Below are 24,492 nucleotides of genomic sequence, written 5' to 3'. Positions count from 1 at the left end.
TACCATCACTGTATTAGAAACACCCTCACAGCAGTGTTAACCTTTTTTTGATGCAAAGGTAATATAATACTAAGTATGGTGTTAGAAATGTTCATAAAAAAAAAAAAATAAAAAAAAAAATTGTAATATAAAAAACTGCAGGGTTTATGACGCTGATGACCGTTAAAATGCGTCATCACTCTGTGAAAAAGGTCCGATGTATCAGATTCACTCACTCGTCTGTTCAGGAGATGTTGGCTGGGAAGGCGTGGCTTTGGTCGGAGTTGTGGGCGGAGTAACATGAACAGTCTGTTATAGAGAGAGGCAATCGGATGAAATCACTGGTGGTTATTTCATGTTTTATCATTAAGAGAGTTCCTCTTACCTTACTTTCTTCCATCTCTGGTCAATGCGCTCACAATTCTGATCAATTCAAGTTATAAGGACAAGACAGAAAAGATGGACAGATGACGTGAGTAGCGGTCGCGTTGGCTTTCCTTCACAGCGATTTCAGCATCAACTACCAAAACATTTAAAGGTACTAAACAGTTATTTTAGTAGTTACTGTATTTGTATATCTAAATTTGATCCGGTCGCTGTGAGAAACTTGTTTCTCTCGTCGCTCACTGTGATTAGCCTTAAGTCTCAATTCTGCAGCGACATTAATCATTTACTTACTTTATGGCTCTAAAGTCCACTGCAAACACCCTGGAAAAAAACATACAGTCCGTATTACACAATTCTGCTTTTTTCACCCCAGTCTACATTATAGAATCTCGCGTGCAAAAACACTTCAGATATTTGTAATATCTGAACATAATGAACATTTGACGCTCAAATTTCAAATAGAAGAAAACACTTTATTTTAATAGTTTGACTATTTCTATAATCATATACATAAAATGTTTAAATAATTGATTCAATATCATACATTTTACACCAAAATTGAGTACAATCACATGGTGAAATAAATATTAGAATAAATATTTATTTATTTATTCATAAATAAATATGAGAGCTGGGTGTTTGTTTAGCTATTTGAGGGACAAAACTAAACTTAATTTGACAAAACTTTCCTTCTGGGGCACAAATGATATATAAATACATTTCAAGCTCTTTTATGTAGTTTTACAGTCGTTAATAGAAACAGTAGAAGTCTGTAATATGCCCTCATTTACATACCCAGATAGTACATGTACGTCTCCAAGATGTCTTTAAAAGAGCAATTTTACATACATTCTAAATCATAAACATCTTAAAAGATATCTTCTAAATGTCTATATCGCATCTGACAGGAAAAGTCTTAAGAGAAGTTCTGCAGATGAGCAAACGCTCTAAAAAATACATATTCGAGACACATCAAATAGACTAAAAAATTCATAGCAATCGGAGGAAAAGCGTACAGGTGTAGCCTCGTCCACATCTGTACCATCCCATCCTGTCCCATGGATTGGGAATTCCCTATTTGTGATGGAGAACCACGTAGGACAGTGAGTTGTCTTTAGAGATGCAAATAGGTCTACTTCTGCTTGACCGAACTTCTCCCACAGGAGCTCCACCACCTCGAGGTGGAGTGTCCATTTCCCGGGCCTCAGCTCCTGCCTTGATGTCCGCTCCCTGGGTTTGATGCTCAGGGATATATACTGCCCTGAGAGACAGCAGTTTCCCTTGGGCACATATGAGGATCTGGTGTGCCAGTTTGCATAGGTGACGCAACCTCAGACCCCCCTGATGGTTGATATAAGAGACCACCGCTGTGTTGTCTGTGCGGTCAAGTACATGATGGCCCCTACGGTCTGGGAGGAAGTGTTTTAGTGCTCGAAACACCGCCATCATTTCCAGCAGATTTATGTGCCAGGAAAGTAGATGGTCCTGCCAGAGACTTGCACTGAGCGACAACTCATGATCGCCCCCCAACCTGTGAGGGAAGCATCTGTCGTTAGCGTTACACGACAACAAGAAGCCCCCAGCACTGGGCCTTGGGCGAGAAACCAAGGTTTTTTCCACATGACTATGGCGCACAGGCATCGCAGTGTGACTTTGATCATGCAAAACAGATTTCCCCTCGGAGAAAACCCCTTGGTTTTCAGCCACCACTGCAGGGGTCTCATGCACAGAAGGCCAAAAGTTATTACGTTGGATGCAGCTGCCATAAGACCCAACAGTCTCTGAAACTGTTTCAGAGTGAGTAACTGGCCTAGTTTTACCCTTATTTACGGCTGAGAGAATCAATGCTATATGAGCAGGGGATAGTCGTGCCTGCATAGTTGTTGAATCCCAAATTACGCCTAGAAAAGTGGTCCTTTGAACTGGAAGGAGCACACTCTTTTTGGCGTTGAGCCTCAACCCCAACTTTATCATGTGAGCAAGAAAGACATTTCGATGCTGAACCGCCATCTGCTCGGATTGAGCTAGAATCAACCAATCGTTGATATAATTTAACACGCGAATGCCCTGGAGTGTCAGAGGAGCCAGAGCTGCATCCACGCATTTTGTGAAAGTGCGGGGTGATAAACCTAGGCCGAAAGGAAGAATTCGATATTGGTACGCTTCACCCCCGAAAGCAAACCTCAGGAACTTCCTGTGGTGAGGATGGATGGCTACATGAAAGTAAGTGTCCTTTGAGTCTATCGTGACAAACCAGTCCTGGGTTTGAGTGTAAGCATTTTGAACTTGAGCTTTAGAACTGTGCGATTTAGTTGGCGCAGGTCTAGAATAGGACGCAACCCTCCATCCTTCTTTGGAACAATGAAGTAACGGCTGTAAAACCCTGATTCCCTACTGGGAGGAGGAACCCTTTCTATAGCCTCCTTTCGTAGAAGAGTCTGAACATCTTGCTCCATGACCACCACCGTAGGGAGGACCCCTAGAAACTGAATTCTGTAACCCTTTTCTATCGTGAGCAGGACCCAATGAGATATATTTGGCAGTAGCTTCCACACTGCCAGAAAATCTACTAAAGGGACCAGCCTCTCGAGACTGGCCTCTGGTATTGGTCGAACAGCCACTTTGGCACCCTGAAGCGGCGAACTGGCAGGGAACAACCGAACTGGCAGTGCTGCAACCCTCCTCAGAGGATTGTTGGAAATCGCTGCCACCTCTGTGCCCTGAAGCGGCGAACCGGCAGGGAACAACCGAACTGGCAGCTTTGCAGCCCTCCTCAGAGGGTCGCTGGGAACCACTGCGCCCCGAAACACCTGAGGTGGTGGAGTTGGCAGAACAGCCCCTTGAGGGCACCGAAGAGAAACGGGCAGGGTATAATGAGGTGGAATCCGTTTCTCCCCGGAGGGGATTGCCCTCAGAAGTCTGACAGCATCAGGACTTCTTCTTTGTCGAAGCCTTCTTTGAGATAATGACAGTCCTCAGATCATGCCTATCTCTAGAGGGCTTCGACTGTGGATGCCACCCAGACCCCCCTTATTGTAGAGGAGCCCGAGTGGCGACGCTCTGTTTTTGCTGCACTCTGTGCTGCGAGGAGCTCGTAGATGGCCGAGACTGCTCCCGCCCAGCAGTTTCAGGGACCATAGATCGGCGAGGAAGAAATCTCTAGAACGCTGCCGCTTGTTTCTTTGCTTCCTGAAACCTTTCGACGACCTAGGTGACAGAGTCGCCAAAGATGCCAGAAGGCAAGAGCGGAGCATCCAATAAGACAGTTCTGTCCCTATAATGTCAGATATATTTAACCAGAGATGCTTTTCCGTGGCCACCAGGGCTACCATAATCGGCCTACTGACTTGACGTCTCCTTGGTGGCCCTAAGAGACAAATCTGTAAGTTAGCGCTAAGTTTAAGGATGAAGTGAATCTTTATCCTGTACAAAACTCTCAATCCCTTCAGTTTCTCTCCATCAGCTTTACCTCCAGTGACACCTTCTCTTTCTTCAGCTGACAGATTTCTGTGACGAAACTATCAATATCCAGCATGTACAGACATACATTATCTCCATTTAACAAGTTTACATTTTAAACATGCTATTCTCACAAACTTCTGCTGGTTTCTTCTGTGAGCACTATGTGAACTATATGACATCACTGCATGTGTGTAAAGACTTCAGTGAAAGTGAAACTGAACAAATGAGCTGGAAGCTTCTTCAAACAACATTTATTTACAGAAACCCTGAAATTAACTATCAAATCTGATATTCATTCACAGATGGAAATGTAAATTCACTAGTTTAATAGCATGAAGCAGTATAAGAATGTTAATAAAAATTAAAGTCTGTGTTCATGTAACATCAGAATCAGGAAGTACTTGAACTGCAGACATAATAAACTAAGTACAGTGAATACTCCATAACAGAAATGGCACCAGGTGTATATAGATGTTTATTTATTAGGTTATTTGTTTGAAAAATTACACTCCCACTTTTTTTCTGTGTTGTCTTTTATAAAAGATCTTATGATGGTAAAAAAAACCTGTTACATTTGCTGTACAGTGGCTCTCAGAGACACATATTTAGTTTCTTCGTTTTTTTTTTCTACCACTCAATAGTATCTGCAGTGCCACAGAGCCCATATGAAAGGACAGATCAGCAGTCTCAGACCAGAAGTTAAGGGCAGAGCTTATAAGCTAGTTTTAGAGACTGGTTAGACATTCTTTGAGTTTAAAATAAACAGTACTACATAACTTATGTTGTAAGTTTAAACAGCATTTAACATGCAACATCCATTAATTTATTAAGTTTATTAATATATTGACATTACTTATCTTTTCAGCCATGGCATCCTCCAGTGGTCCAGCACTAAATGAGGAGCTGGAGTGCTCCATCTGTCTGGAAGTGTTCACTGATCCAGTCACCACTCCATGTGGACACAACTTCTGCAGAACCTGCCTGAATAAGTGCTGGACGAACACACAGACCTGCTTCTGTCCACTCTGTAAAGAAACATTCAGCAAAAGACCTGATCTCGAGATTAATACAACAATCAGAGAGGTTGTGCAACACTTTAATCCCCTGGGGTCGGCGGTCGCGCCGGCGATACCAGCTCGCTTTTTTTCTTATCAGTGCAAAAGAGACTCAAAATACTCTGTTGATTTTGATCTTACATATAAGTGTTATACATCATTCAAAACTGTTAAATATCTTCTTTTATTTGTGTACACTCATAATAAAAACAAAATGGTGTGTTTTTCGTAAAATAAAGAAAATAAACGATGCACGTTCTGCCGTCTCTCTCAATGTGAAACTCATTCTGAAACGCGACAGAAAATGACCTGTAACTCATGTTTGTCACACAGACTTGAAACACGTCTATACAACGCTTGGAGTCTCTATTTTTAAAGCATGTAAATTATATAAAAAAACAAATATTCTCTGTTTAAGTAATCCGTATGAAAGCAGCGGCATGTACAGTTTCTCAAACGCGTCCTAATTAACTCTAATGTGACCGCGCGCGCACGAGCGATTGACATGCAAATGATCCATGCGGAGGAACGCAGACCTGTAAACGCCCCATCACCTCAAAACAAAGAATCAGAAACTTCAGTAACTTACTCCTCTCTGCTTTTCATCGAGTTTGGAAGACTGTGTTTATGCTGTGCTATGCTGTTTCACTTGGATTTACCTCAGAAGAATTAGAACGCGATTTAAATATGAGAAGATTTTTAAGGTAAGACATGTTAAACTGGTGGTGCCAGAATAACATGTATGTTATGAAATGAGATTGGAGTAAAAACATGAAGCCTAATTTCGTACATGTATAAGTATCTATATATAGACAGAAAAATGTTGAAATGTGAACTAGACTGATAGGCAACCTTTCAATGCTAAATGTATAATCATGTCCGACACAAGGATGTTTTAATATTCTATAATAAAACACAGCATGATAAAAGTAGGCTAGTATGAGTGTATACTATGGTGAATATTATAATGTTTAGAACCGTGTTTACTGTTAAATACTGTGTTTGTGGATATCTGCTCAAACGTAGATGTATAAAAAGGTAACAATAATTAGTTTAATAGTTTTGAGCGGCTTGATCGCTTCAGTAAATGTTCTCTGCATGCGTTTGCGTTTGAAAAGCAAAACACGCCAAACAATAGGCTTCATTTTTTTTACTCCAAATGTCCTGCTGACTTCAACATTCACATAAGTCTCTGTACATGAACATGGTAAAGTGAAAAATCAAACACCAAGGAAATGACAGGTATGTACTATGTTTCAGGAATGGCACAAAGGTGTGTGACTGGTTAAGTCTCTGTCTTTAGTTCAGTGTGTTAATTAATGTGCTTTTTTTGTCATTTGTTGTGTATCTTTGGATTATGTTGTGTTGTAAATAAATCCAAACAATCAAAAACCCATTATTTTTTTAAATCTCCTCATTCTTTGTGCAAGGTTGCTCAGAATGATAGGGCCTGATAGCCCCTGATAGGGCCATTAGGGGGGTGTCTTTGTCTTTCTCAGGTGTAAAATCCATTAATATTCAGGATGTGTTTACGCCTACTCGCATAAAGCTTTCTTACACAAAACACGTCTTACAAATTTTAAATCAATATATTGTCTTATCTGAATGAGTATGCAGGATGATTTTCACATAGTTTTGGAGCAAATATTCTAGGCTATGTCATACAATTTTCAAAAGTCTTGTGAAGAAATAATCAATATGGGTTTTATGACCTTATTTCAGTGACAATTCTTTTTTTGTTTTTTCACAAACCACGCATAAATGTCATTATCTCAAAACTACAAACTTTTACATACATGCTGCTGATATATTATTGTAGCAGAGTTTGTGCTGAATACAGTGTAATCAGACTTTAGCCATGAAAATGTCACAAGTAACAGAAATAAGCACAAATGTCAGAGCATGTCAGAACACTTCCAGGGCCCAGAAAACACCTCAGACCCCAGAGGGTTAAGGAGAAGCTCAATCTAGGAGAATCTGAGGTGTTCTGTGACATCTGTGGTGAAATAAAGCAGAAAGCAGTGAAGACCTGCCTGACGTGTCCAAGCTCTTACTGTGAGACTCATCTGGAGCCTCATCTCAGTGTCCCACGTCTAAAGAAACACAAACTCATCAATGCTGTGGAAAATCTGGAGGATTATATATGCCAGAAACACGAGAGACCTCTGGAGCTTTTCTGCAGAGATGACCAGACGTGTGTTTGTCTGTTCTGTACTGAAGGAGAACACAGGACTCACAACACTGTTCCTATTGAGGAGGAGAGTCGAGAGAAGAAGGTAAAGAGATACAAACAAAACACTTTAAACACCCCATGAAATGCAGTTCCCTATCAGTCAGTCACGTTCAACATATTTACATCGCACTGAACTGATGTATAGGGATCTTGCCTGAAAGCCCAATCACCATAGAGTGATAACAGAACAAGCCAATACACATTGGCGAATGAGATTGCGACAAGATGACCATCGCGATGTTGAGAAAAAGACTGAGATACCTTGAAAAAGGTGGAGTCCCCTCTTATTCCCTGATCTGGTCTTTCTGCGCAGCAGAGAGACACTTTGGTTAATACACAGGGTGATTTGAGGTTTACAGTGGGAGCTCTCCTGCTGGGTGAATCCCTGTGGCCCTCCCACTCATCTTTCACATTGCAGGCTGTGGAGCTTCCGGCTGTGGTTACTGGTCCTTCCCATGGGGGACCCAGCATCTCATTCGGGGCTCCTGCAGAGGTCCTCTTGCTCTTGTGTGCCACCACACTCATGACCCCACAGCGAGATGCTGTGCTTTCTGAGGCGGGCCACTGTACGCCACAGCACTGCCACACTGCAGGCACGTCTATTGTCCTTCTGGTCCTCCTCGAACTGTATCTGGAAGTCTGACTAGCGCTTACCAGTCTGTCGGGCCTGGTCATTAGGATGGTCAGACTCGGCTATGCGATTCAGGTCGCCCGGCCTCCTCCAGATTCAGCAGCGTCCGGTTTACCTCAGTGGCAGACAAGGATGCTCCTGTGCTGCGTGCGTAGATCGCAGTCCTACTGGCGAAGGACGCGATAGAGCCGGTCCCTCCAGCAGAAATGTCAGAGTTTTACAGCCCATACTATATTGTGCCCAATAAATGTGGTGGGTTATGACCGATCTTGGATCTGCACGTCTTGAATCGGGCCCTTCACAAGCTTCCGTTCAAGATGTTTACGCAGAAATGCCTCCTCACGTGCGTTCGCCACCAAGATTGGTTTTGTACAATAATGTGCAGGTAGTCTCACTTGCTGCACCCTTTCCCTCTGAGTATGGGATACGAGCGCCTATTCTTGTGGCTCCTCAGGTGAGTTCCCCGACTGTTGAACCTTGGTGAATTCCTTTAGCATCCTTGGCAGTCAGATGCGGCGGAGGCATCTGAAGCCAGGTCTAGTACTCGTGTGTATGTGTATGCCCAGTTGGTCAGCCCCTGTACTAGACTAGATGCCTATATGTTTTGATTCCCCTCCTAGGTGATCCCGTATGTGTATTCTCCCACGGTATTGCTTTCCATGTTGGTTAGCTCGTGTCTTATTGACCACCCCTGAACAAGGCAGGATCTAACACAGAGATCTTCCATATGTAGCACTGCCCAAATGGTCAGTCTATATGCGTAAATGTGCGTTCACACTACAAGCGACTTGTCGCTGCATGTCGCCAGTCGCTGGTGTTGAGGTCATTAGTGGGCATTCCCACTACTGGTTGCCTAGTGATGTTTGTGAGTGACATTCACAGATGTTATCCCATGTTGTAGACAACAAATCAGTTGTCTTGCTTCTACAAACAAACATTTTGGAAGGAAAAGTCTAAACATAAATGGAATCAGTACATAAAATGCATAATATTAAAAATGAACGAGAAACAGCGAGTACTCTTTGCCATCACGGCTTCTTAACTGCAGCAAAAGGGCAAATGCCAGTCTATCTGGTTTCAAGAAACCACTCAGACTCGGAGTCAGCACGGCGAATACCACAGTATGTACACTGAGACATATCATAAATTATAGGACAGTTTCTAACTGCTAAAATGAGCTTCCCATTCATCTTGCCTTGGTCGGACTCAAGTACACCACGTGCACTCCACTGATTTTACTCCTATTAGTTGTCGCTCCCGAAAGTCGCTCTTCATTTGCATAAATTTGAACATATCTCAACTTTGTTGCATCGCTGGACATGACCCATCCTGTCGCCAGTGGTCACGGTCACTCATGTCACCGAAATCGCCTGCTCTCCTTAAATGCAACTTAACTCCACGTTACCTCCCTACAGGCAAGATGTTGTCAACGTAGCATTCTTTTCTAGTTGAAATAGGCACACTTTCCCAGTGTTATCAAGTAGTCTCATTGTATAGGGTCAGAAGGAACACCAGTGATTGACATTCTCTGTGCAAAGCCCTATCCTTTCTTCTACCCCAACAGGTTCAGGGGGACTAGGCGGCTTACTCTGGGCAGCTGTTGTGGCACTTTCCACAGGGATCCCAATACGTCAGTTCAGTCAGATGTAACGTTGAACATGACTGACTAATAGGGAATGTCACTTCCCTCCTGAAGGAGGGAACAGAGACTTTACATCCCATCGCCACAACTCCTATACCTTCGATGAAACGGCCGGGACCCCGTCTAAGCTCCTCAGCAGAAAACTTAATGTGAGAGCTTGCACGCTGCCTTATATACCCGGAAGTGGGGAGTGGCTTGTGATGCAAACCTCACTCGCAGTGTCCATTGGCTTGTTCTTTTATCACTCAAATGTGATTGGGCTCTCAGGCGAGATCCCAATACATCAGTTCAGTCTGACATAAAGGGCCCTATTTTAACGATCTGAAACGCAAGTGTCAAAGCGCAAAGCGCAAGTAACTTTGTGGGCGGGTCTTGGCGCTGTTGCTATTTTCCCAGCGGGATAAATGACTCTTGCGCCAGGCGCAAATCTAAAATGGGTTGGTCTGAAGTAGCTTCATTATTCATAGGTGTGGTTTGGGCGTAACGTGAAATAAACCAATCAGAGCGTCATCTCACATTCCCTTTAAGAGCAGACGCGCTTTGTTCTAAAGCGGATTCCTATTATAACGGCGGATTTGCCAGACGCGCGCCAGGAGCGGTTCACAGCCAAGGAGAGCAACGCTCTCGTCAGGGACGTTGGGGATGGAGAAACCCACCCAAATTAACTTCGGTTAAAAAGGCGTATGATAATTTGGGTAAATGTGTAAGCTAGATGTATGCTTTTATAATAAATTGTCTATCTATCTATCTATCTATCTATCTATCTATCTATCATAATAATGTATGATTTGCAAAAATGAAAACTGCTGCTTCTGTGTAGATGAGAGAATCAAAGTGTATGCGCGTTGTGCACACGCTACATTGATTATGGCCAAGCATGCGCCCTTAAAATAGCATATGAATAACATGCGCAACGCGCCACTGACTTTAAACTATTTTTTCCTGGTTAGTGGCGCAATTGTTTTCTAAACCTGCAAAATAGCATGAAGGAACGTTTGCGCCGGAACACGCCTCCTTTTTTGCGCTGAACCGCCCAGGGAGCGCAAGTTCATTCCCTAGTTTAGCGACGTGCTTCTGTGGAGGGAAAAGCGCGCTTTGCGCGGGTGCAAAATAGGAATGATACATGCGTCAGTGTACAAAGTCAATTGCGCTGGGTGCAAGATAGGGCCCAAAGTCTCTTTTCTCTCCCTCAGGGAATGGGGGTTACATTAGTAACCTAGACATTTTCTTTTCTGTGTCTTGACATGTTGAAGAACCCGTCCCTTTTTTTATTTAAATAACAGCTAAATTCAATAGTCTTTAATTGCATCTGATAAAAGCTGATTTTGTTACCCTCAAAACTGTCTGACATGGACTAAAAGATTCAAAACTATAATTTTGAATTCATATGATCTTTAACTGTTTGTTTTTTAAAAATAAGACTGTCAGAAGATGGAAAGCTATATTCAGTTATAAATGTGTCTATTTTTTTCTCTGTATGTAGAATCAGCTGGTTCAGACACAGACAGACGTTCATCAGATGATCCAGGACAGAATGAAGAAGATTCAAGAGATTAAACACTCAGTAGAGCTGAGAAAGGTTTGTGCTTCGATCAACCCGAGTTCATTTCCTGGCTCATGGTCATTTTCGATCCCCATTTCACTTTGATTTTTACTTTCTGTTCACTCTCTAACTACCCTTGCAAAAAATACATTTAAAAAATGTTATGCATCATAATATTTCAATCTTATTAATAAAGGCGTTGAATTAAATTGATAGTTCTGCCATCATCTAGTAACCCTCATTTTGCTCCAAACATGATTTTTTCCCATAGAGCACAAATCTTGGTGAATTGCACTTGAGTGTCTTTTGTATTCCCATGAGAATCACACATTTTAAGTGACATAAGGTTAATTGATGATGAGATCATTTTCATTTTGGGTTGAACTATCCCTTTAAATAATATGTAAATAAATATGTAATAGTTTAACAAATAGAACATCTTTTAACTGTTTTCAATCATCAGAGAAACACAGAGAAAGCGAGATCATACAGTGTTGAGATCTTCACTGATCTGATCCGCTCCATTGAGAGATGTCAGTCTGATCTGCTGAAGATGATGGAGGAACAGCAGAAAGCAGCAGAGAAACAGGCTGAAGATCTCATTAAAGAGCTGCATCGGGAAATCACTGAGCTGAAGAGGAGAAACACTGAGCTGGAGCAGCTCTCACACACTGAAGATCATCTCCATCTCATACAGGTCTGTCAACATCTGTCTCAGTCAATATGTACAATATCACAGGACAAACAGTCTGTTCTTTAAGGTCCACCAAATTGGCCCAATGACGGTGTCCAATCGTGTGGCTAAAGGTTTCCTGTTTGTTCTGTCTTTTCAGTGCGCAAAGTGATTTAATTTCAATTACAGTTTTATTTGACTCAATTTTATCTGACTCAATTTTATCTTGACCTCAAATTTAGGTTGGAATGCCAGTGGATTATTGGTCATTTATAATTTATCTAGATTTTTGATTATTCTATTTAACTCTTTACTTTAGATTGTACTTGTTAAGTCGGATTCCAATGTTGCTCAGAGTCTCACACCGGCCGTTAACGTGAATCTCACTGTCATAAACTCGCCAGTCTGATCATTAGTCAGAGGCAGGGCTTGACAAACTGGGTTGATTTCAGCAGTGGTGCAGTCACTCCTACTAGCCACTAGTTTTTTGGCAGTGTGGGAACTTCTGCCAAACATGTCTCAAAAGAAGCAGAGCGTCTGTTCCGGAGCCCCCACTAAAAGACTGGGGGTCGGGGTGGCGCTCTCAGCCTTACAGCCTCTTACCCAAGTCTTCCCGAGGTAAGATCTGAGGACCGTCATCATCTTCAATAATGAAGGCTTCAGGGAAGAGGTCCTGACACCAGTAGCATCAGGCCTCTGAGGGCAGTCCCCTCTGGGGGGAAGTGGTTAACACCTCACTATACAGTGCCCATTTCCCGTCGGTGCCCTCACATGGCTGTTCTGCCAACCCCGCCACCTTGTGTGCTTAGGGGCGCAGTGGTCTCCGGCAAGCCCATATCTCAGTGTCCGCCCGGAAACTTAGTGGCACTGGGATGCTAACCTCCTCTGAGGAGGGTCTCAGAGAAATCAATCGGCTGTTCCCTGCTGCTTCGCCGCTTCAGGGCATTGAATTGCTCACTCGTGTAACATCAGAGACCAGTCTTGAGAGACTGGTTCCCTTATTAGATTTTAGCAGCATGAAACTACTGCTAAATATATCTCATTGGGTCTTGCGCACAGGGGGGTCCTGTCCACAGCGGTAGGCCCCGAGCAAGCTCTGGTTATGGAACAAGAGATAAAGGCGTTGCTGGGGAAAGGGGCCATAGAACGTGTTCCTTCCCCCCACAGAGAGTCCACGTTTACAGCTGGTATTTTATCGTTTGTAAGAAGGGTTGGGGGTTTGAGTCCAATTCTAGATCTGTGCGCTGAGGCGAATCGTGACACAATCAGATACAAGGACTGGTTTGTCACGGTAGATCTTTAGGACGCATACTGCCATATTCCATTCTTCCTCAACTCAGGAAGTTCCTCAGGTTGCTTTCGGGGGCAAAACGTACCACTATTGTGTTCTTCCTTTCGGCCTAGTCTTGTCACCCCATATACTGGCTCAATGTGGAGCAGATGGTTCAGGCTCTACATCCCTGTGCACCAGATATCCTGTTGAGGCAGGGGCTGAGGCCTGGGTAATGGAGACTCCACCTCGAGGTGGTGGAGGTTGTTGAGGCCACGATCACTCTAGAGCTCCCTGCACAAGGAAACCGGTGGGAATAATCACTTGGATCCAGTTAACTGCTTGGTTGGTACAGAGCTGGAACTTCTGCAGGATTGATTCTCTGCAAGGTTATCCCCCTTCACTCTAAAGATTTAAGTGGCGACCTACAGTGGGGAGAACAAGTATTTGATACACTGCCGATTTTGCAGGTTTTCCTACTTACAAAGCATGTAGAGGTCTGTAATTTTTATCATAGGTACACTTCAACTGTGAGAGACGGAATCTAATTCTAAATCTTTGCATTTTATTGCATGACATAAGTATTTGATCACCTACCAACCAGTAAGAATTCCGGCTCTCACAGACCTGTTAGTTTTTCTTTAAGACGCCCTCCTGTTCTCCACTCATTACCTGTATTAACTGCACCTGTTTGAACTCGTTACCTGCATAAAAGACACCTGTCCACACACTCAATCAGACAGACTCCAACCTCTCCACAATGGCCAAGACCAGAGAGCTGTGTAAGGACATCAGGGATAAAACTGTAGACCTGCACAAGGCTGGGATGGGCTACAGGACAATAGGCAAGCAGCTTGGTGAGAAGGCAACAACTTTTGGCACAATTGAAAATGACAATGAAAAGAAGTTCAAGATGACAGTCAATCTCCCTCGGTCTGGGGCACCATGCAAGATCTCACCTCGTGGGGCATCAATGATCATGAGGAAGGTGAGGGATCAGCCCAGAACTACACGGCAGGAACTGGTCATTGACCTGAAGAGAGCTGGGATCACAGTCTCAAAGAAAACCATTAGTAACACACTACGCCATCATGAATTAAAATCCTGCAGCGCACGCAAGGTCCCCTTGCTCAAGCCAGCGCATGTCCAGGCCCGTCTGAAGTTTGCCAATGACCATCTGGATGATCCAGAGGAGAAATGGGAGAAGGTCATGTGGTCTGATGAGACAAAAATAGAGCTTTTTGGTCTAAACTTCACTCGCCTTGTTTGGATGAAGAATAAGGATGAGTAAAACCCCAAGAACACCATCCCAACCGTGAAGCATGGAGGTGGAAACATCATTCTTTGGGGATGCTTTTCTGCAAAGGGGACAGGACGACTGCACCGTATTGAGAGGAGGATGGATGGGGCCATGTATCACGAGATCTTGGCCAACAACCTCCTTCCCTCAGTAAGAGCTTTGGAGATGGGTCGTGGCTGGGTCTTCCAGCATGACAACGACCCGAAACACACAGCCAGGACAACAAAGGAGGGGCTCCGTAAGAAGCATCTCAAGGTCCTGGAGTGGCCTAGCCAGTCTCCAGACCTGAACCCAATAGAAAATCTTTGGAGGGAGCTGAAAGTCCGTATTGCCCAGCGACAGCCCCGAAACCTGAAGGATCTGGAGAAGGTCTGTATGGAGGAGTGGGCCAAAATCCCTGCTGCAGTGTGTGCAAACCTGGTCAAGAACTACAGGAAATGTATGATCTCTGTAATTGCAAACAAAGGTTTCTGTACCAAATATTAAGTTCTGCTTTTCTGATGTATCTAATACTGTTGTCATGCAATAAAATGCAAATGAATTACTTAAAAATCATACAATTTGATTTTCTGGATTTTTGTTTTAGATTCCGTCACTCACAGTTGAAGAGTACCTATGATCAAAATTACAGACTTCTACATGCTTTGTAAGTGGGAAAACCTGCAAAATCGGCAGTGTATCAAATACTCGTTCTCCCCACTGTAGCTGCTTACCACGCACCTTTGGGTGGTGTCTTTTGCATCGGCTCATGTATACAGTATGGCGGCTTTGTAAGCCTTATATTAGGGGTATCCCTACAAGTGTGTGATGCAGCGGGCTGGTCCTTTCCGCACACATTCATCGGGTTTACAACCTAGATTTGGGCTTCGTAACTGAAGCGTTTTTCGATACTCATCGATACTGAAATATCTGAAACTCTTCCGCAGGATGTACAATACCAGCTGCGTGATCTTGCTCTCTAATCTCTCCGACAGTGAGTTGACACACAAACCTGCGTCCCTTTACTCACTCATTTCATTTGCTCCAGATGAATATTGTTGGTGTTACAGGGCTTGAATTTTGGCGAGGGATTGCTCGATGTAATGAGCATAATTTTACTTATTACAGCAGACTTCGTGCTCACTCCCAAACTGCGCGTGCAGAAAGACAAGTATATTGGCTAAAACAGTATAATGGGTAAGTGTGTCAGGTCTTAAAGTGACAGCAGCCTAATATACTCTCACATCCACACAGTTTTATTCCTGTCTTTATTCCTGTCTTAAAAAAGGTTTTTACTGAGGGGTTTGTTTGTACATCATTCACCGGATTTATACAACATTTTATTCCTAAAAACATGGTGACAAATCTTTTTTTTTCTGTCTTCAATCAATCTTTTTTATGGAGTGATAAAAAGAGAATTTCAAAATCCCCTCAGTAAAAACCTTTAACTCATTTGCATATTTCAATATTTCAGAAAGGTTTTAATACAGAAAATATCTAATTGATTAATATATCTAATATATTTAGGGGAAGTATGGTGGTATCCACCCATATCCATACAGAGGTTTTGCCTCAACTGTGTAAAACATATTGAATTAACTGCAAAATAATGATCATATTTAACAGTCTTCTCTCTCTCCTGCTATAGATGAGCTCATCCCTGAACACTCGTCCACACACCAAGAACTGGACTGAGATCAGGATTGACTCTGATGTGAACTCTCTGAAAAGAGCTCTGATTCAACTGAAGAAAACTCTGGATGGGACTCTAAATGAAAAACTCAGTCAAACTGGTATGTGAATATCAAATACAGTGTATAGATGTTTGTTAGTAACTATATTTTTCAAGATATATTGTGGGTTAAATAAAATTTAAGCACCGGTGACCTGCTGGTGATAACTTAAACTTGCCAAGTTAGTATTAGACTGATATGATAAAATCACTAACTAAACTGAAGTTATATCCAAACTTTAACTGATGTCATAACCAGTTATTGCAGTATTACTTTAACTTTAGAGACATGTAAACAACATGAAATATAACCAGTTTCACTACATGCCATTGATGCTGCTAATAGAGAGAAACTCACTGTTAACTTGAAATTATTGCTATAAATAATTCATCATTATATTATCATCAGTTTCCACGGGGTTAAAGTTTGTGCAGGAGTTTGCAGGTACAGTGTGACTGACACCATTTTCTTCAATACACTTAAAATACTTTGTTTATAATCTGTATTATATACTGTACACATGAATATATTTTGTTCTCTCTCAGTGGATGTGACTCTGGATCCTGATTCAGCGAATTCATATCTCATCCTGTCTGATGATGGAAAACAAGTCAGTGATGGAGACTTTGAGCAGGGCGTCCCAGAAAACCCAAAGAGATTTGATGTGGGTCTTTGTGTTCTGGCAAAGCAGGGATTCAGTTCAGGGAGATTTTACTTTGAGGTGCAGGTGAAGGGAAAGACTGGGTGGAGTTTAGGGGTGATCAGAGAATCCATTAAAAGAAAGGGGACGATCACACTGAAACCAGAGGATGGATTCTGGACAGTGATTCTGAGGAATGAGAATCAATATGTAGCTTGCGAACATCCATTTGTCTTTTTATCTCTGAGAGTGAAACCTGAGAAGGTTGGTGTGTTTGTGGATTATGAGGAGGGTCAGGTCTCTTTTTATGACGTGGAGTCCAGATCTCATATCTACTCTTTCACTGGTCAGACTTTCATTAAGAAACTCTTTCCATTTTTTAGCCCATGCGATAATGATGAGGGTAAAAACTCAAACCCACTGATCATCACACCTGTCAGATAAAACGGACAAAATAACTTTAAAGTCTGAAAAGATTAACTATGGATGTGCTGTTTTTAGAATATGTAAATAAAAACCAAAAAAGAATTTGCACTAATCACAATCAAGTAGATTGTACTTACAAATATAAAGAAAATTAACGTGATACTAGTGCAAAAATGAAATGTATATACAGGCCCTTAAAAAAAATCAGTCATTGACAAAACATCAACTATAATGAAATATTTGTAAGTTATGTGTACGTGTAAATGGCTAATTTGTTACAAATGCCTCATCCCCTCTTTAGATCTCTCCGTGGTCCTGACGGCCTTACAGAGAGCACCCTCTGAGCCTCTGCAGTCAGTGGAGATTAAAACCCTGTCCCTTAAGACAGCGCTCCTGACTGCGCTCACTTCTATTATGAGGGTGGGGGACCTGCGGGCATTTTCAGTCTACAAAGTTTCAGGACTTCGCAACAGCTCTTTGTCTGCTATGGAGGACAGCTGAAGGGAAAGGCTGACTCCAAACAGAGGTTACCCCACTGGATAATGGATGCCATCTTCTTGACGTATCAATCCCAAGATCAGTCGTGCCCACTTGGAGTGAGAGCTCACTCAACATGCAATGTGAGCGTTTGTGCACGGCACGTCTCTGGCAGACATATGCATAGCTGCACGCTGGGTGACACCCAACACATTCGCCAGATTTTATAATCTCCGAGTGGAACCGGTGTCCTCCCGTGTGTTGTCTACAAGTAGATAGCCACGGGTCCCGTTTGCAGCGCCATTCCCCACCAAGGATGGGATGCGAGCCCCTATTTTGCTCCTCAGGTGAGCTCCCCAGACCGCAAACCCTTTTGGAGATCCTCCAGCATCCTCGGCAGTCAGGTGTTGTGGAGACACAACTACTCGTGGATATGCCAGGTTGGTCGGCCCCTGTACTAGACTAAATGCCCATATGTTGTGATTCCCCTCCTTAGGTGATACAATAAGTGTAAACTCTGTGGTAACAGAGTTACTCTCTCCCTCGGTAGAGCCTCTCTGCCATCTCTGTATAGCATTGAGTCCTCCCCTGAAACAGGCGGGATCTACTTCTGAGATATTCCATATGTAGTACTGCCTTGACGGTCAGTCCATACGAGTAATTCCACGTTACCTAGGGCAGGTTGTGGCATCTTCCATAGGGATCCCAATTCGTCAGTCACTGATGTGACTGACTGATAGGGAACGTCTAGGTTACTAATTTAACCCCTGTTCCCTGAAGGAGGGAATGGAGACATTAATACCCGGCGCAAAAACTCCTGTCCCTCCGCTGACAGCTGGGACCTTGTCTCGGCTCCTCAGCCGAAACTGAATGCGAGTATTGCCCGCACGCCCTTATATACCTGGAAGCGGTGGTGCTGTTTGCAATCCAAATCTCACTTGCCAACGTGCTGTGGTAGATTTCCCCCTACGCACCTGACTTAAGTTTAACCAAAAGTCCCTGACACCTGCAAAATTATACCCAGGTGACTTCCCCTCTGACCGTGTTGGTTGATGCCGAAGTGTAGCTACTCTGACCGCATAAAATGCCTAAGAATTATAGTTTTCTAGAATGATAGAATTACCGCATCTAACCCGACCTAAAAGTCTTACACTGAGACTTACGTCGTTCCTTTTTGAAAACTATCACTTGGGAATAAGGTCTCTAGTGTTCCACTAACCTGCTGCGCAATAGCCTGACGTCGTCATACTCAGATTCTAGTCAGAATATGAGTCTGATCTGCTCCATTGGGCTGCGATTAAGGGGCGTTTCAACCGAACCAGGAAAGAAAATGCCTCTGCACTCAATTGGATAGACCAACAACCAATCAGAGCAACGGAGTAAGTGACGTATGTTCTTCATTCATCTTTCCGATCCAATCGACAAATGCCTTGATCGCGGTTCTCTGTTCCTCTTTTAAAATGAATGCGCTGTTGATATCTTCTATAACAGAATCTACGGAATCTACACATAATGTTTCATAAACAAAGTTCGGGAGGAGCACGTTCAAATAATCAATCCTATCAACTTGTCATCAAACAATTACCATGTCTACCCTATCAGCATGAGAGGAAGCATATATTTATTAACTCTGTCAACTCTCCTAACATTCCTTGACAGTTTCCAGCATCCCTCCACTCACTCTCGGCTTGTTCTTCCACAGCCTGGAATATGGGGGGAGTACTTTGGGTTCGGGCCGATACCGATCCCAGAGCCTTTCCTCGGACAGCACGCCGAATATGCATTTATTCGATCTGACTTATTTGTAAGTGTGAACTCGTGAAATCTCAATTCTCCAGCGGCAGCCATCTTTGTTGTAAACGAATGCAACCCAAGCGCTCTTTGGTGACGTGGATGATTACGTTACTGTTGATCATCTGTCCATCATCGTATAAAGCCCGCCCTGACCATTTGTTTGGTCCGAACAGCTCTGGTTCGAGCATAATAGCTCCACAACGGATCAAGTCTAGACCGAACTTCCCAGCCTAAAAATGTTGTGGGCGGGGCTAAGTTCGGCTGGCATCCAGGCTAGCTGCGCAGCATTAACTAGACAGACTCCAGTAAATGCCTTAGAACAGTGATTCTAAAACTTTTTACACCAAGTACCACCTCAGAAAATATTAGTTTTTTTTACAATATTTGGTTCACCATAATGACCAATATTAAAATAGAGTAGTAGGCCTAACTATTCAGCTATGCACAGCTCATAACTCTGCTTCTAACCACAGGTCGAGAGCTGTCATTCCAACCACACAACTTTGCGATGCTGTTTGCGAATGTTCATTGTGCCTTTCCCAAAAGCATTGTTAGCCAACTATGGTCGCAAGTTCCGTCGTTATCAGCAGTTCAACAAGCCTGTGTTTCCCGAAACAATTGTTCCAACGAACATTTGCAAACAGCATTGCAAAGTTGTGTGTTCGGAACGGTCTGTGGTTAGAAGCAGTTTCTTGTTTGCAAGAACAAGCCTGGAAATAAAGCCAAATAACTGAGAAAAAAGAGAAATAGCAGAGAATGTCTAATAAGGCGAGAAGTTTCACTCTCAGTAAACTTCCAGCTTCTGAACTGGTTGCAGTTCCACTCTGGTTCCACATGAGGGCGCTCACAGGACGAGTGCAGAATGAATGGCGCTATATCCATCAAAATCCACTTTTCTCAGGTTATAATTTTTTGTCTAGTAATTTGAATGTTGTATTCGACAGGAGATGCAAAGAAATTACACATTGCTAGGTGTTAGAGTCACTTATTTGCTTTAAAATGTCTTTTAAAGTGTCAATGACGTCACACACATCATATGACCAGAGATACTGCTTTATGGCAATCCTTCAGTCACTCTGGTGCTTTCGCGCTCTGCACTTTCTTTTCACTCGAGGCATCGACAACACAGCTGACACAGGTAAACACACGTGCTAGAAGAGCTTTTGTTTTGTTGTTTTAAAAGACCACGCCGAAAATACACACACACACACACAATGCCATCAAGCGGTATCTCTGGTCGTAATCAGTCCTTCACTGACCAATCAGCGTTCATTAGCTGAAGAAATCGAAAGGACATAAGTACTCGTTCATTCAACTTTCGACCTATAACCCATGTTGAACTTGCAAAACCTACAATCAAATCTGAGATTTCTCAACGGCAATCGGATGAAAGTCACAATTTTAGCCGTCTAGCTCCATAGACTCCCATTCATTTTGCACTCGCCCGCGATCGCCCCCAGTGGAGCTCTGGTGGAACTACAACCAAAATTCGGTACAATAGGACTTAATAGTGAGTGGCCAGGCTCTCCGTAGACGGGCTCTGGAAATAGTCCTCAGATGCCATTTCCGTAATTTATAGCAAAACATCTAGCATTAATTCGATCTCAAACAGATTCGATAAAAGTAGTTATTATTCCACCACCTGCGTGACATTATTTACCAGCGTGGTTGATCGACCAATTTGCAACCAGTTAAGCATCGAGTTACTTCATTGTACGGGAAACACACCCCTGATCCGCACTCTCTTGCCAGATTAAAGCCATGATAGCAGTTTCATTGAACTTTTCATAATTTCATCATCCACCAATAACATTAATTTAAAATGTATTCAGTGATTCCACTGCATACCACTAGAGAAAGCCTGCCAAGTCAAGTCAGTCAAGTCAAGTCATCTTCATTTATATAGCGCTTTTAACAATGTAGATTGTTTCAAAGCAGCTTTACAGAGATAAGCGTATAATTTGAGGTAACAGAGATTGTTTTGGCTTTATAGCGGTTCTTTAATTAAGTTATTTTCCATCTAAAGTTAGTTTTGATTGATTTGCTTCCGTCACAACGATCATTTGTTATTAAATTAGGGGCCGCTAAGACGACACCATTCTCTCTACACAGACTTTAAACGCGAAACTGTGAGAAACGCTGATGGTGTTCACATGCGCATTTAGAATGGGTTCTATAGTTATGTGTGTTTGAATATATGTGCGCAGGTTTGGAATTCCCTACAAGCCAAGCCTAAACAAAGTACTTGTCTTTCCTTATAAATTTTGATAAAGAATTTTATTTTATTTTGTCGCTTTGGGGTAGGTACGTGAAACGAATTTTCCCGACAACGCCTTATCTGTAGAGTGGTAAAGGGATCCTCCATAGGGAGAGACTAGTTGGCACTTCAGCAGTTTTCAGCACTGCGTTGTAATCGGGTCCAGGCGAAGGTCCTTCGAACCACACTTTGAGAACCAGTGCCTTACATTATGCTTTAATCACCTGAGGACCTCAGACAAATTTCAGAGAGAGTCCTACCTGAAAGAAAAGAATACAACAGTTTTTATAGAATAGGAGCATGGCAAAGGTGACATGATACATTACATCATTTTTCTGCAATATGATTGGTTCTTCTTCATATAATTTTGAGCTCTTTCTTTAGTGGTTTTACCGGCAGGTAAAATCAGATTTCCCTCAGACAGCCAGCCAAAATATCCACGAATTCTGAGATTCGCACTTCAGGATCGTGACGTGTGTGTGCACTCGTACAGAGGTCAGACAAATGGACAGCATTGCTCTTGTATTTTCTGCAATCAATTCTGGTATAATTTCCTTATAGAGGTGTGTTGTCATCAATTGATATGCCCATAATTAACCCAACTGCCACACAGTATGTGGTAAAATTTGTTTTTTTACAGTCCAAAAACAATAACAAATCTATTCGTTCTCTATCTTTAAAGGAGGTTGTCACCAAATCTTGCTCTATTGCTTATTGGACTAAATTTGTTAATGACCTTGATTGGGAAAGTGTCTGGTTATTACCTCATAAGTGTTTTGTTACAAACAAGGTCAAAGAAATCTCTTTCAAGATAATTATTTTTCTGCAATATGATTGGTTCTTCATATGTATAATTCAGCAAACCATTCTGTTACTTTGTTACTTGAAGTCATACGTTTAATTTCCCTATTTGTAATATTCAGAGATGATTCACACACACACTAACTGACTGAATGTTTGGGGACATTTCAGGTTTCAAAAGCATATAATTGTAAATCCTGCAAGAAAAATAAATGTTAGTTATGATTAATTAAAAAAATCCATCACATTGCATTGGCTGGTTCTGTTACCACTCTAAGGTGATTGAGCGCTCAGTCGAGATCCCAATTCAGGGAACGGGGGATACATTAGTAACCTAGACGTTATTTTATATAATTGTTATCATTTGAGATAACTGCAACTTTGCACTTTACTGTCACCAAATAAGTGAATTTTAAAGCAAAGATAGAGATGCCATGAAATGTGTTTTTACATCTCGTTTTACAGTGTGTGAGCGCATTAATTGAGCACTGCAAATCATCTCACATCTTCTCTGGGAAGTTCTAGATTTTGTAAAGAAACTCATACATAGGCATCATTCATATTTGTCTGTGTTTATTAAAGCTATGGTCTACGATTTCAAAGATTGTTCATTATTAATAACCTCGTTTAGATGCTGGTTATGGTTCTACAGTACAATCCTAACAATATGAAGAGAAAAAAGAATGAAAAAAATCCATTCACTCTATTGGGTGTACAGGTGCAGAGAAGTTGACCAATGTAAGCTGTCCGGCCGGACAGCTTACATTGGTCAACTGCTCTCATCCAATCCCCCGCTCCACTTGACGCTCGCGTCTCCACCCCACCGCACCCCACCCCCACCCCACCCCGCCCCGTCTCCCTCCTGCGACATGAAATTTCGCGGGCAAGCAGCTGACAGTCTATGGTATAGCAAAGTAGCATCAGCTCAGCAATGGAGAAATAACAAACCGAAAAAAAACGACGCTGACACGGCTGACTTTTTGTTGAGCAGGTAAGCATTTATTTATACTTTTATGGTGTGAGGTGTTACATAAATAGCTTTTTATCAGTCTGACAACATGCTTATGCTGCCGGTCGGCATTGGAATGTTAGCCGTTTAGCATCGCCTATCACGGGTCAAAGTAATTATATTTCTTGAAGTGCTTGTATATATTTTAGTAGGCCTAGCGGGTCTGTTCGAGCCGATCGGAATTTGAACAAGATGCGCCGATGTTTACTACCGGTGATCACAGCTTGACTGAGTGACGTTGTTCAGGTCGTTTCCCGGTGGGAGGGATCAGGTAGCACAGAGGGGAGGGGGTGTGTGTGGAGGGGCGGGATGAGTTTTTTAAAACTTCTCAGGCTTTCTCGACCGATTTTCAACATCGTAGACTACAGCTTTAATTGTATTAATTTTGAAATGTGAGAGATGGCAGAAGGCAGTAGATGTGGCTTGAGTTAGGCAGAATAACACTGAGAAAAACGTAAAAAATCATCATGTCCTTTTACGTGCTGTGTCGAGATAACACTAGTTATGTGTTGTTAAATGTCTGCGCTTCATAACACAGAGTCAGTTCCCTTGTGACCCTCTGAACCCAGAGACTCTGTGCAGGTTTGATCGGTGGATCCATGACTGTCTCACACACACACACACACACACACACACACACACACACACACACACACACTCTCTCTCCTAAGCGTCAGTGTACCAGAGTAAAATGAGTCCTGTGTGTCTCTGGATCTGTGTGTGTTCAGAGAGTTGATCTCTGACGCTCCACTGAATCCTGTCCATCAGTCACACACACTCAAACCTCTTCCAGCTCCTGAGGAACACAGAATCACCGCGACTTTCAAAGAAAGAAAAAAACGGAGGAAAGACAAACACAGAGTTTCAGGTAATTCAGGTATTAAAGGATGAAGTGAATCTTTATCATGTACAAACCTCTCGATCCCTTCAGTTTCTGGTTTGTCTCCATCATCTTTACCTCCAGTGACGCCTTCTCTTTCTTCAGCTGACAGATTTCTGTGATGAAACTATCAATCCGTCATGGACAACATATTATCTCCATTTTACAGGTTTACATTTTAAACATGCTATTCTCAAACTTCTACTGGTTTCTTCTGAATCTGTGAGAACTGTGTGAACTCCTTTGAAGTGAGCTGCTGCTGCTGCTGCGTTTCGTTTACAGTGGATATTAAACTACTAAATAGTGCATTAGCGCCACCTA

The 24,492-nt window shown here is 42.6% G+C and overlaps 1 protein-coding gene and 1 long non-coding RNA gene across 2 annotated transcripts; one reads left to right on the top strand and one right to left on the bottom strand.

Moving 5' to 3' along the window:
- The first annotated feature begins 377 nt into the window (after window positions 1-377).
- On the top strand, window positions 378-23,951 carry LOC311072947 (E3 ubiquitin-protein ligase TRIM39-like). Its single transcript, XM_084098322.1, has 8 exons — window positions 378-517; window positions 4,694-4,928; window positions 6,838-7,159; window positions 10,873-10,968; window positions 11,396-11,629; window positions 15,803-15,947; window positions 16,296-16,331; window positions 16,433-23,951. Exons 2-8 carry the CDS (start codon window positions 4,696-4,698, stop codon window positions 16,969-16,971), a joined length of 1,605 nt encoding a protein of 534 aa, XP_083954448.1. The 5' UTR covers window positions 378-517; window positions 4,694-4,695; the 3' UTR covers window positions 16,972-23,951.
- LOC311073006 lies at window positions 21,606-24,295 on the bottom strand. The gene is made up of 3 exons (XR_014604094.1): window positions 24,207-24,295; window positions 23,974-24,087; window positions 21,606-21,741 (listed from the first exon to the last, which is right to left on the bottom strand). It is a non-coding gene; the product is annotated as an uncharacterized lncRNA (long non-coding RNA).
- Window positions 24,296-24,492: the final 197 nt, after the last annotated feature.

This window comes from Abramis brama (assembly GCF_963993115.1).
Source record: "Abramis brama genome assembly, chromosome: 22".
In the NCBI taxonomy this organism is placed as follows: domain Eukaryota; kingdom Metazoa; phylum Chordata; class Actinopteri; order Cypriniformes; family Leuciscidae; genus Abramis; species Abramis brama.
This window is presented reverse-complemented; position numbering and strand designations above follow the sequence as displayed.